The sequence below is a fragment of the Alligator mississippiensis genome, chromosome 1 (genome assembly GCF_030867095.1).
Source record: "Alligator mississippiensis isolate rAllMis1 chromosome 1, rAllMis1, whole genome shotgun sequence".
Lineage (NCBI taxonomy): Eukaryota > Metazoa > Chordata > Crocodylia > Alligatoridae > Alligator > Alligator mississippiensis.
In genome coordinates, this window is record NC_081824.1 from 180,867,495 (window position 1) to 180,883,413 (window position 15,919).

The 15,919-nt window shown below is 40.1% G+C and overlaps 1 protein-coding gene across 1 annotated transcript in view; it reads right to left on the bottom strand.

Annotated features, from left to right (window-relative positions):
* Positions 1–15,571, bottom strand: part of DNAH14 (dynein axonemal heavy chain 14) — a 277,358-nt gene extending 261,787 nt beyond the window's left edge. The window contains exons 1-5 of the mRNA XM_019483009.2: positions 15,560–15,571; positions 14,423–14,764; positions 8,256–8,655; positions 6,102–6,292; positions 1,604–1,849 (exon numbers count right to left, since the gene is read on the bottom strand). Of these exons, the coding sequence (XP_019338554.2) occupies positions 1,604–1,849; positions 6,102–6,292; positions 8,256–8,655; positions 14,423–14,764; positions 15,560–15,571 (1,191 nt within the window). The remainder of the gene's footprint in view (positions 1–1,603; positions 1,850–6,101; positions 6,293–8,255; positions 8,656–14,422; positions 14,765–15,559) is intronic.
* Between the last annotated feature and the right edge of the window lie 348 nt (positions 15,572–15,919).

A 15,919-nucleotide genomic window follows, 5' to 3' on the forward strand; every position in this document is an offset into this window, starting at 1 on the left:
GAATCACATATTGCCCTTTATACACTAGATCCATGCTGTATGGATACTGGAAAGACTCCAGACTTGAGTACTTGAGACATGTGAACACCCAAAGCAAAAGTGTGTATGAACAAGCATTTAAAAATAAAAACTTAGGTTACATAACAATCCAATAATACCAGAGTAAAGTTAGAAAATATGCATCCTGATTTACTTCACACACAAGATTAATTATTTCACAAAGAAAAATTACAATCAGATAAACACCCTATGCAACTGATAGTCTCTCTACAATTCAAGCACACTGCATAATATTAGAAAATGGGAAGACTCAGTAAAGAAACTCATGCATCTGATATCATGACTGAATTAAGGACTTCATAACTTACTCTGTATTCAGTACTTTTTCCATTTTAGCACCTGTGATTTCTGTAAGGTTCCTTTTTCTTTCTACCCATTTCTGAGTGTCACAAAGCTTTCACTTTTTCTTTTATCCTTTTCTGTTTTTCCTCTGTGTGATTTTGGTGACTTCATCTACTCATACAACTTCAGTTAACATCTCTACATGGATGATTTACAGATAATGTTCTCCAGACTTGACATTTCCCCTTTTTCCTTTAGTCCTGCATCACAGCTGCTCTCCCTGACATCTTTCTGGAGGTCTTGATAAAACTTATGTTTAACATACCTAAAATTAATCTTTTTTTCTTTCTGTGTACACCCAAACATTGTTCCCTGCAACATTTATAGTTTGTTTCTATACTATACAATAAAAATCAATCCTTTCCTTCAATGTGTCTGGCCCAGTAAAATGCTCATTCATGCCCATCACCGTTTATCTTTACTACTACAACTATGCTACATCACACACACACACTCACTCTCTCTTAGTGCCATCATTCTGACTAGACAAATTCAGGCATAAAATGTCATGCAAACAAGAACAGAAAGCTAAAGAAGAGATGGGTGCTTTAGAATCTAAATTAGTTTTTCCTAAATCTTTTTTCTGTTTAATTCCTGCCCTGAAAGGACCTAGCTTCTTTTCTCTTTTGACAGAATTGAACATAAAGAAATATGCAAAGTTCTATCAAAATAAAATAACTCCCTCACACACAAGATCTTATTAATAACTAAATAAACTTAAACATGAGTTCACGAGTTCTCAAATGCTGAACAAAACATTTAGCATAAAGGTAATCAAATAAAATCACAACAGTGCATAGTATTACATAATACTATGTTGATGTAGAACTTCTGAGATCTTTGATGATCCTTGTAACTAGTCCCAACTCCTTACAGCATCACACACATAGGAATGAAAACTTTTACAAGGGATTTCCAGGTAGGTTTTCAATGTGATTTTAAAAGAGGCAATAAAGTATTCTATTATTTCAATTGTACACACCACTTGCAAATTTTATTCTGGAAAGCACATTCAAGTTTTCAATTAAAACTTCCTTTCTATTACAAATATGTATCTTGCTACTATGCATATGGAGGGGTGTCATCTGAAATGAATACCAATGAATAAAGATTAACATAATCCTTAACAAAAAAATCACCTATTACTTCTGCAACACTTAAAATATTCTATAGACATTTGCAAATGGTGAGTAACCTTTACCTTAATTGGTCCAACATAGCAGGAGCCCTTAATTGTTGAAATTGTTACTTGAGAGTCTTCTAACTGAGCTATTATATCTTCAGCTGATGAAATAATCATGATAGTTGAAGCTTCAAAATAGTGAGGAGATAAATGGAAATCAGTTTTGTTCCAAAGATCTATTATTTTATTCAGTATTATTTCAAGGGTAGCTTCATTTGTAGCAGTTATTGATATTTCATTTATTTTTTTCTTGTACTGAATCATCTAAAGAGTGAGGAAAAAAACCTTAATATCTAGCAAGGTAAAAAAGTAATGATACAGATGGTTTGGTAAATAACTGAAATATACATATTTCTGCAAACTATATAACATTTATATTTAATTTTCAGAAATGGAGCCTAATCAAACCTGTTTAAAGGTCAACTGTAAACAGCCCTATTTATGTATTGTGTTTTAAGAAGAGTAGAATTCTATTTCCCTTTGTGTCTAAATGGCAGCTTTCTAGCCATGTAAGTGGCATTTTTGCTACTTACACCCAGGCAACAATTTTACTTCACCTGAACTATTGCCACATAAGACTAAGCTTGCACAGTAGGTTACTCATTGGCCATGCACATATGAATGTGAAATGCAGGTGACTGCAGGTGTTAGATGGAGAATAAGGCCAGAAGCAGACATTTATCATCCAGATTTGAGGCCCTGTTTGCCTGGAGCCCAGATTCAAGACATGGACATAGAGACTGGCAGAGTTCTTCTGTTCCTCAGACCAGTACCCTTTTCCTGCATATCCACATGGGTACCAACAGTACTGCTTGGAATTATACTGAGTAAATTAGGCCTGAAGCTCTAGGTAGGAGGATTACGTTTGGAGCACAGAAAATGTTCTCATAAATCCTGCCTGTTTATGATAAAGGCCAAGGTAGAGACCATCACATCATGGAGGTTAATATGGCTAAAGTGTTGTCAACATGAAGGCTTTGGATGTTGTGGGTCCATGGCTAAATAGCCAGGATGATCTCTTTACAGAAGATGGAAAGAAGGAAGACATGCTCAACATCTATTTGCCTCAGTCTCCCCCCACTAAAAATAAGCTTCAAACCAGACAATTAATTTAAAAAATTATATAAGCAAGGCTGGGGGGTAATGATAAACAAGAAAAACCAGAGTTTTTGTCTGGTCTGAAAGAATCAAAAGTCAGCAGGGCCTGATGAATTTCATCCCAGAATACTGAAGGAACTGGTAGACAGGGTCTCAAAGCACTTGGCAACAATTTTTTTTACCAAGTTATGGAAGACAAGCAAAGTACTGGAGCACTAAAAAGGAGCCAACATAGTGCCACCCTTTCAAAAAGGCAAAAAGGCCCAGGGAAGTATGGACCAGTTAATCAGACTTCAATACTCAGGAGTTACTGAAGAATATTATAAAGTCCATTTGTAAGCATGTGGAGGAAGAAAATCCGATCACAAGCAGCCTGCATAAATTTGTTACGAAATCATGCCAAACAAGTTTGATTTCTTTCTTCAACAACACAGCTGGTTGGGTGGATGAAGGGAATGCAGTGGATAAAGGGTACTTGGATTTCAGTAAGGCTTTTGACAAAGTTTCACATGCATCTTTTCATAAAGAAATTGGAGAAACGTGGACCAGACAAAGTTACTATGAGCTGGATAAACAACTGGCTTAATAGCTGTAAACAACGATTAATTATATATGGATCCATGTTGGAATGGCAGGAAGTCTCCAGTTGAGTCCCTCAGAAGTTTGTCTAGGATCCAGTGCTGTTCGACATGTTTATTAATTATTTGGATATTGGAATAGAAAGCTTTCTGCACAAATCTGCAGATGAAACTGGGCAGGCAGGAATAGAATTCATGAAGAGCTTGACACATGGAAAAACTGAGTTTCAGACAACACGATGAAGTTTAATCAAGGCAAATGCAAGGTGATAAACCTTAGGAAGAATAATCAGAAGGACAAATACAGAATGGATGATAACTGGCTGGGTAGCAGCACTTGGGGTTGTGGGATTGCAGACTCAGCAATCTGATGCAACTTCAAAAAAGGTGAACAATTTTGGCCTAAATAAACAGGACTATAAAGTGTATAACATGGAAGGTGACTAGTACTAATCTACTCAGTCCTGGTTAAGTATTGTGTGCAGTTCTGGGTTCCACATTTTAAAAAGAGCATGCAAAGTAATTAGGATCTCAAAGGGGGCAATATATAGTGATAAGGATTTGGAAGAAAGCCATAAAAGACAAGAGGTTGAGAGAAAAGAGCATGCTTATCTTACAGCAAAGGCAATTGAAAGGGCACATGATAGCAGCCTTTAAATATATGAAGTGCTGCCAAAAGAAAAGGAAGAACAACTTTTCTCCCTTGCTGCAGAGAGCTGGACACCTAGCAGTGGTTTGAATTATTTAATAGCTCCTTACTATAGTTGCAGGGGTAGGACGTGGACAGCGCCCCTCTCCCTTTGCTTTACCTGTGGCAAGTTAGAGTGTTTTTGATGTTTTAAGCATTGTGTCTATTGGTCTGCAAGAGGGCTGTTTGTGAAGTTTAAGTACAGATTATATTAGGAGTGTCAAATTCATCCAGCTGCCTGGGATTGCAATGCAAGACCCATATCAGATCCACATACAGGCCCCACGCACCAGTCGCAGCAAAGGGCTGGTCCAGCATAGGCAGCTCATGCAGCACATATCCTGGACCAGCCCTGTGCACTGCAGTCAAATGTGTGCTGGCACTGGCCTTCAGCTCGCATGTGGAGCTGCCATGGAGCGTGCACTGCAGGAGCTGTGCATATTAGACCAGTCTGGCATGCTGGCTTCAGTGCTTGGGGTTGGTATGTGGGCCTGATCAGGACTGGCCCTGAAGCCAGCGAGCAGGGGTGGTCTGGTGGGGCACTGCACGCAGCATATACCCCACACTGGCCCCCTTTGGTGTGTGTAGTACATGTGCTAGGACTAGCCATGCATGCCACATGCAACAGCAGCCCAGTGCTGGGAGACCCACAGATGGGATCCTAGGGCTCCACAGGCCAAATCTACCACACAAGGGATATGTCTACACATGCATTTGATGTGGGACCAGTTTACTTGTGAATAAACTACTCACATATAAATGCTCCCAAACAGGCATCTACACATGCAGGGATGTGGCTGTTCCTGCTTCCTGAGACTCCCCAGGCCCTTCCTGGGGCCCTGCTTACCGCTGCCACGCTCCCACTACTGCCAGCACTGCCGTGCCCCACCAGCTGCCAGGAGCACGTGTCGTACATGGTGGTCCTGCTCCTCCTCAATTGGGGACCCTGCCTACCTGCTCTTCCCCTACCTTGTGTAGCCCTACACTGGCCACTTGGACCCCAGCCAGGCACACTTCGGCTGGTGCCTGGGCCGGACCTGTGCCCAGGTGGAGTGCACCTTCAGGTGCCTCAAGGGATGCTGGTGCACCCTCACTGCCCGCCTTGAGCTTAGGAGACAACATCCCCCAGGTCACTGTCACAGCCTGTGTGCTGCATAACATCTGTGAGGCCTGGGGAGAGTTCTTTTGTGAGGCCTGGGCAGAGAAATTGCAACAGGGGGAGGATGCCTGACAGTGGGAACACCAGCTGTGGCAGCAGTGACAACAGTGGGACCACCCGCTGAGGCCCCTGGCAAACTGTACACCCACCCCTGGGGGCCAGGGCACTGGGTGCAAGAGGCACGGGCCACAGGTTCCCATGCTGCAGCAAGTCCAGCAGCCAGCGGGCTTGCCTAGGACAACAGTGGCCACTGGTCCCGGCACTGGTGGCTCTCCCTCTGGCAGCTGGTGACTGGCTACTGCACAGTAAAATGTCTTGTTTAGATGCGACCAGGCTGTATCTTTGATATGACTGGGTTAGAGAAACACTTGTCTAGGATGGTTTAGATAAGGATGATCCTGCCTTGAGCAGAGGGTTGCACTAGATGACCCTTGGAGGTCCCTTCCAACTATCCAGAGTAGGGATAGAGAAGTGCATATTTTTTTATGATTCTATGAACATACCAATCCTTTAGACCTAATGACTGAATAGTTAGGACACTGGCCCAGGAAGCTAGGGATCTGGGTTCTAGCCTTCCCTTGCATAGAAGGGGTTTTTGTCTGCATGTCTCCAACACACCACACCACAGGTTAGACTTTATGTAGCCCCCTCTCCAGCACTCCTTATGAAGTCAAACCACTGCACTTTGCATTGGATAAAATGGATGGATAGCAATGTAGTGGAGAAGAGCAAGGATTCAAATTAAAAGCCATGGCCTGCTCCCGTCCACAGCAACATAAGATACTATTGAGCTACAAACCATCTAGCTTGATTTTTATCTCCTGGCCTCACTTATCTCCCTCTCCTGGCTGCCTGGGAGAGGAAGGGGGTAGCTTCAACAGAAACACTACAGAGGGTTTTTAATAGAAGATGAGACATTAGGACTATATTTTGCAGCACAAGTATATGCATCAGACACTGATTTTAATATAAATTAATGCATCATATACTTACATTGAGTTCCAGAACAGTATCCAAGGTAATCTTTTTATCCCAAGAAATTGATTGTCCAGTAATACGTTGTATAATTTCCCAATGCCTTTGTTGAAGATATGGACTTTTTAAAAACACAGTGACGGACAAGACTTCTTTAAAATTAATTAATGACTGCTTCAGATCTGTTATTATATTATTTTCTGGTAAACCTTGAAAAATAATATGAAACATTTATAGAACATCAGACTATGAATTCCATTTGCATAAGCAAATATTGTCAGTAACGTAACTGAGAGGGAGAGTCGAAGACAGCATCCCCAGTTGCTACGTCTGTAGGTAGGAGGGGGACTCTACATCCTGCTTGCCATCAAACAACTTCAAGGTAAACAGACTATTCCAACTTTTCTCTGAGCCTAATCTGCATAAAACAAACTGTTCGACACAGGAGATTTTACCACACCTTCAACTCTCCTATGAATTATCAACTTTTGTTTCTACCTAGGAGAACTTTTACAATCTTTTCTCCTATGCCTGAAGAAGGGTGCTTGGGCCTCAAAGCCTGCAAATTTTAATTTTTTTTGCAAAAATCTAGTTGGTCTAATAAAAGATATCACCTCTACCATGCATTCTGATTCCTTTTGCCTCTAGACCAATATGGCTACAACCTGGATACTTTACCTATTCAATGGCTTGCACCTCATAATAATTTGATTTTGAAGAATAAGAAAACAGCAAAGACATACTAAAATAAACAGAATAACTCTCTTTGATCCAGAATGACCCGGATAAACTGGAGAAATTATCAAAAAAATTAGTCAGATGAAGTTCAACAAGGACTAGTGTGAAGTCCTTCACTTCGGATGGAAAAATTGCAACCAAAAATACAGATTGGGTAATGTTGGCTATGCTGCAGTACTCCTGAGAACAATCTGGGGATTTACAGTGGAGCATAAGATGAATATGAGCCACCAGTGTGCTCTTGTTGCAAAAAAAAAAAAAAATCAACATTATACTGGGTTGCGTTAATAGAAATGTCTCTTGCAAACCAAGGGAAGTGATTCTTCTGCTTTATTCAGCACTAGTGAGGCCCTACCTGGGACTAGTATGTGCAGTTTTCAGTCTTACACTTCAAAAGATTTGTGGACAGATTGGAAGGAGTCCAATAGAAAGTAATAAAAATGATTAAAGGTCTGAGAAACATGATTTATGAGGAAAGGCTAAAAGAACTAAGATTATTTAGTCTGGAGAAGAGAGGGCCAAGGGGGAATTTGTCTTCAAATTACTGAGGGGCAATTCTAAAGAGGATTGAGATAGAATTTTCTACATGGCTCTTGGGGAAAGAACTAGGAACAATGGCCTCAAGCTGCAGCAGAGGAAATCTAGGGTATTAAAAACAACTTTTTGACTATGAGATTGGTTAAGCACTTAAATAGGATACCTAGGGAAATTGTGGAATCTTCATCCCTGGAAATTTTCAACAGTAGGTTAGGCAGACATTTGACTAGCATGGTTTAGTCAGGGACAATCCTGCTTGAGCACAGAGTTGGACTAGATGACCATGTAAGGTTCCTTCCAGCCCTATTGTCCTGTGATCCCAATTTATACCAACTGTGGATGTGGCTCTGAATTTCTGTACATTCATTTTGCTTACCTAATTATATCTATGGATGTCTACAAGTCTGAAGCTAGGTTCTTGGTAATATCTTTTATTGGACCACAGCATAACTGGGAGGGATGTTATACACATTTTCAGGAACTGAATGCCCCATCTCAGGCCCAGTCGTTTAGGGATGTGCCTGGGCACCTGGGGCAAAGTGGAAGCAGCAGCTTCCAGTTCAAGATCACAAATGTGCAACACCAGAAGCAGCTGCATTTTTTTGCCTGCCCCTTGCTACATCACTGCTCAGGTCATCCCACACTGGAACTGACAGAAAAGATCAAACAGCTACCTGATGAGGATCAGACCTCTGATAGCAAGGTAGTAGTTTTTCTTTTCTTGGATACTTGGAATGGCCAATAAAAATGATATTTTATATTTTGATTATTTTTTTTGGTGCATACATAGGTTATATAACAAAATACCCTTGTGTCTCAGATTTTCTGAATGGTCATGAATACAACACTTGAATCATATTACAAATCTCAAGCAACTAGCAATTTTCATGTTTTTACCTTTTTCTAGTATCTGTATTATCTGCATAAATCTGCTAACTTCCATTTGTATTAAATCTACATCAAGGTTCTCAAAAAGGGTGTGTTTCCACCTAAAAGAAAGCTTTCCCCATTCCTCAAGTGAATCCCACAATAGTTTTCGCAAAGTTAATTCATCTTCAATCTCAGAAAGCTCTGTGGTGACTCTCTGAGCACTTGAATCACCAGCTTGACTCTTCTGTGACATCTTTTCCAAGGATGCTGTTCTCATGTCAGCAACTGCACTGTAGAAGAAATCCTGGTACTTAACATAACTTTGGGTTTTGCTATAAATGACTGCAGCTTCTTCCACAAGATTTTGGATCATTTCTTTAGCTGTCTTAGGCAGTGTTTCACTGAGGAGGAGGATCGGGTTTCTAACCTAGGCAGCATAAAAATGGGACAGAATAAGTTCTGAAACTATCAAAGTACCAAGTCTTGCACCGCTAATTTTTTTTTACATTAAAACAATTGGTTAAAACAATTTGTAAGAGGGGCACATAGGCAAGTATCTGAAAAGATATATTACTTATGACTTCCAGGCTTTTTACCATATTGTTCTGTTATAGCTTCTTCTACTATGCACATGTGCTTTAAATTTAAAATTTCGGGCTTATTAGGAAGAAAACAATACAAAAAAGAAGGGGTTTTTTTATTCTCTAAAGATGTATGAGCTTCTTGATTTTTCAGAAGAGGTTTCCATTTTCTAGAGAAGTTAGGAATATTAATAAATCACATGCATTAGTAACAGCTTTACATTTTCAAAGTGCTTTGTTCTCTGTTCAGGAAAACACTTACTCACATGCTTAAAATGGGGCATATGCTTAAGTCCAATTAGATTCAGCAACTGAAAATAATCACTTAAAGCAGAATGCAAAATTCCATTAACCTCTATTTGTGCCATGAAGTGTACAAAACATCAAGCAATTCTCAGGCAGTCGGTGTGCCATGACAGCCATTTAACATGCTGGAAATACAGTCTTCTCTTGTTACAGAAGAAAAAGAAATGGGAGACAGCCTGATGTTCATATCCATGTCAGAAAGAACAGAGTCAATGTGTTTAATACAAAGAATCAACAGATCAGTCACTGGAGGAGAAAAAGTGTGAACTATTAGAACACAGAACACAAGATATAGACTTGAGGTTGAAAATAATCTTAAGAGAAACTGAGAAAAATCCACCAATTATCCTTCATTTTGATATAAGTGGTACTGCCGGATTCCTGCTTCAACAGATCAGTAAGAATTACACAAAGGTGAGGATGATGCTCAGAAAAGGGAAGGTTCTGGTGATTTTCCAGGCAAGTCTTCCAATTTTACAATCAGGAGAGAGGAGTGAACCAATAATGAAAAACAACAGATGGCTGAAGGATTGGTGCTAGGAAGAAGGTTTTGGAGTGTTCAACTCACTGGAAAGCACTCATGTAAAAGAATACCCTTCTTGATGAATGGACTCCATCTAAATACCTGGGATACTAAACTTCTAGAATTAAGTATACAAAAAATAAGGGTTATTTTTACTCTCTAGATACTAATGAATGTCTTGATTTTTCAAGACAGGTTTAAATTTTCCAGAGGAGTTAAGAATATTAATGATCATATGCATTAGTTATAGCTTTACATTTCTGAAGTGCTAAATTTGGAAAAAAAGATTCAGAGATTAGGATATTAAAATCAGGCACAGGCATTAAATAGGAAAAGAATCAGATAAACAAGACTATAGTAAAGGATAAAGAAACATTAGACGGCAGGAATATGGAAGGGACAGAGATGAAAACAAGTTAGAACACCTATTGGAACCTGTATGCAGGTCACTCACCCAGCTTCCTTTTCAAGGCCAGTCAGCTCTCTACTTTGCATTTCCAGCCAGTTTATTTTTCCTGGGGCAAACTTGTCCCCACAGAAACAAAATGAACAATAAAACATAAGTATGCAAAATAACAAATAGACAGATAAACCAAACCTTCAGTCCTTCCTAAGACCCTGAGAGGGCAACTAGGCTCTATGCTTCTGCCTCAGTACCAGTCATCTCTCCTCTGCACTCCGGCTCCTGGAGCTTTTAATAACTCCTAATTCACACATTAGCTGCAGCTGCTACCAGTCTTTCAGCCAGGCAGACTCTTAACTGCTGACTACAAGCAGCTAGGTTTCAGCTGAGCACCTCCTTAACAGTGCCACAGTCTGTTAATACAATTAATTAAAAGATCAAATCTGATATCTAATCTGGTTAGGAAACTGGATAAGATCAAAAAGAAACAACTGAGAAGTCTGTACATTGACAAAAGGAATCTGGGCAAGAAAATGAAACAACAAGAACTGGTACAGAACAAAAAGCAAGTATCATAGACATATTAGAAACAACGCAGAATAGCAAGCGTGACCAACACAGGTATTGTGAAGGCCACACACTCTATAAGACAGAACTAGCTGTAAAGGTTGAGGATACCATAGGGCATTAATATTTTTTTATTTCATTGTAATCTACCATGTAGCATGGATAAAACAGAATCAGGCCGAGTCAAAAATCACTTCGAGAAAGATTGCAGAAGAGGTTCTATTGGTATAGTTTTAGACATCTGCTATCAGAGCTGTAGCCAGGCATTTTGGCAGCTGGTGTCAGCCGTGGGCAGTGTATCCCCCTACACGCTATTAAGATTACTTCCATTTGATTTGGCACCACTGGCAGCAGGAGAAAATATTATTGGGGGATGGAGGGGGGCGAGTAAATATTATTTGGGAGGGCTAGCCCCCAACCCGCCCTCCTGCAAGGCTGTTGGTGCGTGTTGGTGCTGTGTACGGCCATGGAGGAGCGGCACCGGGCACTATGGGACCGTGGCACTGTGGTGCTGCTGCTGTCACCAGCTGCCATGAAATTAGTTTGGGGAGCTAAGCCCCATTAGCTCTGGCCTTCCACCGCCTATGTTTGGCACCCCTTGTGTGAGAGCTTCAAGTGCCAGTGTATCACTGGCACTGCCCTTCCTACAGTATTGTCTACTATAGACCTCCATGGCTAGAGCTAGACATGAATAGCAGCAACTGTATATTCAAGGACAACTAACTTCACAAATACAAACTGGAATACAAATGCTACAAATAATGATATCCAGGAAAATCAGAGCTTTAATACAGTCACAACAAATGCATTCCCCAAATAGTCACTGAACTAGTAGGACTATTTTTGTTATGTTTTGGTAAGCAGTGACGATATTACAGAAAAGCTGGTGTAGAAAATAACTTTGGAATGAGTACACAAGTTGATTTGATTTAAAGTAAATAGAAGGCTAAATAAAGAGTTCTGTAACAAAGGATTTTCATTTCAAAGGGACTAAATTTGAAAAATTAATGGAACTACATGGTGAAGAAAGCTCAAGATTTAAGTGAAAGATGCAAAAGCTATCAGAAATTTGTACCCCAAACAAGAAGAAAACCCTATTCAGAAAGGAACCAGAGCCAACTGAATAAAAAATCACCTCATAAATGACTTTTCCACTCTTGAGGAAGGGCTTTTTGTGCCTGAAAGCTTGTCTAACATCTCTCCCAACTGTACTGTTGGTCCAGTGGAAACCCTGATTCTTAACTATCCCCTGAGTTATCATGGTTACAACACCACCATTTCATAAAGGACATTTGGAGTAAGCAGGGAGTCTACAAGGAAGCAGATAAAGAGACTGACCATCTAGGAACACTATCTTCAATAGCAGAAGGTGTAGAGATCGAGTGAGATTTGCCAAGTCAAGTGAAGCTAGACCCGGCAAAAGAAATTAAACAGTAACAGGTTCTCTTACCAGACTGGTAAAAAGAGAACAAGACAAGAAATTATGGAATACCTATTCCAAATTAAAAAAAAATATCACATAGAAAGACATGGGAGTTGGTGTTACAGACGCTGAATGCTATTGGATGCATCTACACATGTGCTTTACTGCACTTGACTAATTACTCCACAGTAAAGTGTCACAGTCTACACATGTATTGGTATTAGGGTGCACTAAATTAATTAACTCCCTTGTAGATTAGTACTGTCACCAGCAGTACTATCCTACAGTAGAGTAATTATGTGCAATCAAACACATGTCTATACTGTGACAGGGGCTGGCTGGAGCACAAAGGAACTAAAGTGTGGGAAGAGAATTAATCAAAAATATTGATCTCAAGTACCAGAAGATCACAGTATGACATCTGGAATTCTATGTACAATTTTGGCACCAATATTTAGGAAAGATTCACTCAAACTGGAACAAGTGCAGAGAATGGATAGGAGGATGTTCACAGGAATCAAGGAATTATAAGGTTAGAAAAAAACCTTAAGGGTCATCTGGTTCAGTGCCTAGTAGAATGGAAAACTTATCTGACAGGAATGAGTAAATGAACTTAGCTTGCTTGGCTTTGCAAAACAAAGGCTAAGAAAGGATACACCTGTTCTCTGTAAATATATCAGGGAGCAAACAGCAGAAAGGAAGAAGAGCTATTCAAGTTTAAGAATAATGTTGGTACAAGAACAAATAGCTGTAACATGGTATGAATATAGGCTGGAAATTAGACAACAGCTTATAACAATTGAAGAAGGGAGATTCCTGACCTTTCCATTATGAATAGAAAAGGTAAACAGTCTGTCTAGTTTTATGGAATTTGCTAAATGTATAGCCCATAGCAGAAGTGCTTATGGCACAGTCTGTCACATCCCAATGAACTTGCAAATTTTGCTAAATACCTTGTCACAAGGACACAAAAAAGGAAAAGAAAGACTAAATTTATTAACAGGTTTTAAATGATGCAATTCCCTGGCTTTACCTAAGATTGAATAAACTCTTTTTGCCAGGAGCAGTATTTTTATTTATATTTGTACAGAGCTTAGTACAATGGGTTCCTTAAAAAGGTTAGTACTTGTTATTAATGTAATACAAAGTAAATTATTGTCAGTGTGACTTATGTGCTTGCATAAGTGCTTTGTTGAATTGGGAAATTTATTAAAATTTTACATAATTAGCCCATGTTAATTTATTATGTTTCCTATATAAGTATTATTATACATAGTTTAAAGATGGGAGAAATGAGATGCAGAAATATTAGGGACTTGCCCAAAGCCATAAGAGGAGTTCCTGTCCAAGTAAGTAAAGAGAATTCAGTATTTTCTGGTTCTTAAAAGAGGCAAGGATTTTTTACAGTGACATATCTTTGAGCTCACACCAGGTGAAGAATGGCTTGCATTCAAAAGCTTGTCTAATAGGGCTGTGTGAAGCTTTGGTCCCTGATTCGATTCAGCGGAGATTCGGCCTGATTCGGTTGCTGAATCTCTGAATCTGAATCGAATCAGAGGACGATTTAATGTCAACAAATTGAATCAGAACCCTCCAAATCAATTCAGAGAGATTCAGACATAGACACAGCTTTAAATGTTTTTTCTACGTACCTCTAGGTAGCAGGCAGCTTGTGAATGCTGCGATGCTGGGGTGCACGGAGTGTCCCAGAGAAGCACGGGGGGCTCCCCAGCATGCTTGGCAGCAGACCAGGAAGTGGACCAAAAGCACTTCCAGTCCACTTCCAGGTCCAATGGAGAGTGTTCTGGGCGACCCCCCCCCCCCCCAACGCCTCCCTGGCACAGCGACTAGTGCCTCCTAGGTCTGGGGTTGCCAAGCCATGCGGGGGCCTGCACACTGGAAGTACTTCTGGTCCACTTCCGGGTTTGCCGCCAAGCACATGGGGGGGGGCCCTGTGCTCCTGTGGGACGCTCCATCTGTCCCAGCAGCGCAGTGTTTACAAATTATGCTGGTATCCTGAGGTAAAACATATAAAACTGTATCTATGTCCAAATTGCTGATTCTCTGAATCAGCATCAAATCTTCGGATTCAGCCAAATCGAATCAGGGACAGCAATCCGAATCAAGAAACGAAATCACCGTCCCCAATTTGGGCCGAATCCAAATAGAATAGGGCCCGCTTTGCACACCCCTATTGTCTAACTCTTTCCCAACTATGCAGTTGGTCCAATAAAAGATACCCTAAGAAATCCTTGCCTCTTGCATAATTCCTGGCCATCACAGCTACACCCTCACTTTAACATTACCTGGTTCTTAAACTTATTTTCAGCCCACTAAGCTGGACTACTTTGAAAGATAAAAACAAGTTTTCCTAATCTATCAGTAACTTACTTTGTTTTTAAATTTCTTAAGTTCAAACTGTAGACTGTCAATGTATCCATCCAAATCTCCACTGAATTTTATAATATTATCATTCTTCCTTTTTTCACAAATTAAGACAGTTGATTTAAGATCATGCAAGCTACGAGAAAGGGTCTGATATAGGGCAACCTGCTCAGCTGGAATAAAGATGGCATATGATCTTGCAATACAACAGAGTTGGGAGAGATTGTTATATTGAGCCTCCAGCACTGGTAGTGATTCAGAAGTTTGGTTCAACAAAGTCAAATGCTCAATAAAATCTTCTGCTGTTGTTAGCTCTTTGTTCAGCTTTGTAAATGCTGAATGGATCACCTAAAATAATTGAAATATCAATTAGATTTTTTTCCATTATAACATGTTACAACACACTATAAAACAGACCCTAACTTTCAAAATCTCTCCAGTTTTTATATTTTCTCGGGGTGTGTCTACATGTGCATTTGATGTAGGAGCAGCTTGCTTACAAATAAACACTCCCAGGCAGGCAGCTACACATGCCGGGAAGCAGGAGCAGGTTTGCTATTAATGGTAGCAAACTACTCCCACTTCCTGGGGACACTGCATCTCCCAACCCCTGCTCCCTGATCGCGATCTCTGAGTGGGGGACTTGAAGCTCTCCACTGCTGGGGCAGGGGAACATAGTCCCCACCTGGGCTTCAGTGGCAGAGCCCACCCTGGCAGCAGGCAGCTCCCGAGGACAGGAAGAAATCTCCCACCCCCTGGTAGTCAGCCAACAGGAAGCGAATTTGCTCCCGGTTAGATGTCTACATGAGCGCTACTGTACAGTAAGTAATTGCAAGTAAATATACTACTTGCATCTGCAGGTAGCAAATTTACTTGCAGTTAGCGAGGTTAACTGTTCAGTAAAGCATGTGCACATTTAGACACACGTTTACTACGTAGTAAACTATGCTAATGCACAGTGCATCATCTCGTGTAGACACACCCTCTGTTTTACAATCATAAAATTTGGAGAAAGAGTAGAACAATATAGTTAATAAAATAACAACATAATATTTATTTTGGCTGAAGATGGAAGGCCAGCTACTTCACATTTTTCTGACAATATAAAGTAATCCATTTTAAATACCTACACAACCACGGTACAGAAAAGCACATGCTTGTGAATACAAAAGAATTAAGGCCAAAGCATTTTTACCTTGAGAGAGAAGGGGAAAGCTGGGCTATGGAACAAGTTGCCAAATAAAATTATAAAATAAATTCAGTAGTTCTCAATCTTTTCACATTGTGATTGACCCCAGTTTACAACAATAACAACAAATTTCTCTTATAAAGAAAAAGGGTACTATAATAAAAAGACAGTGCTGTCTATCCTCCTCAAGACCACTTTGTAACTCAGACCCTCAAGTTAAGAATCCATGGATTAATTCAAAGTCTGACTGATTTAAGAACTGGTTGCAAAGCCCTCCCCTTTATAAAGTTCCAATTACTGTTATAAAAACAATT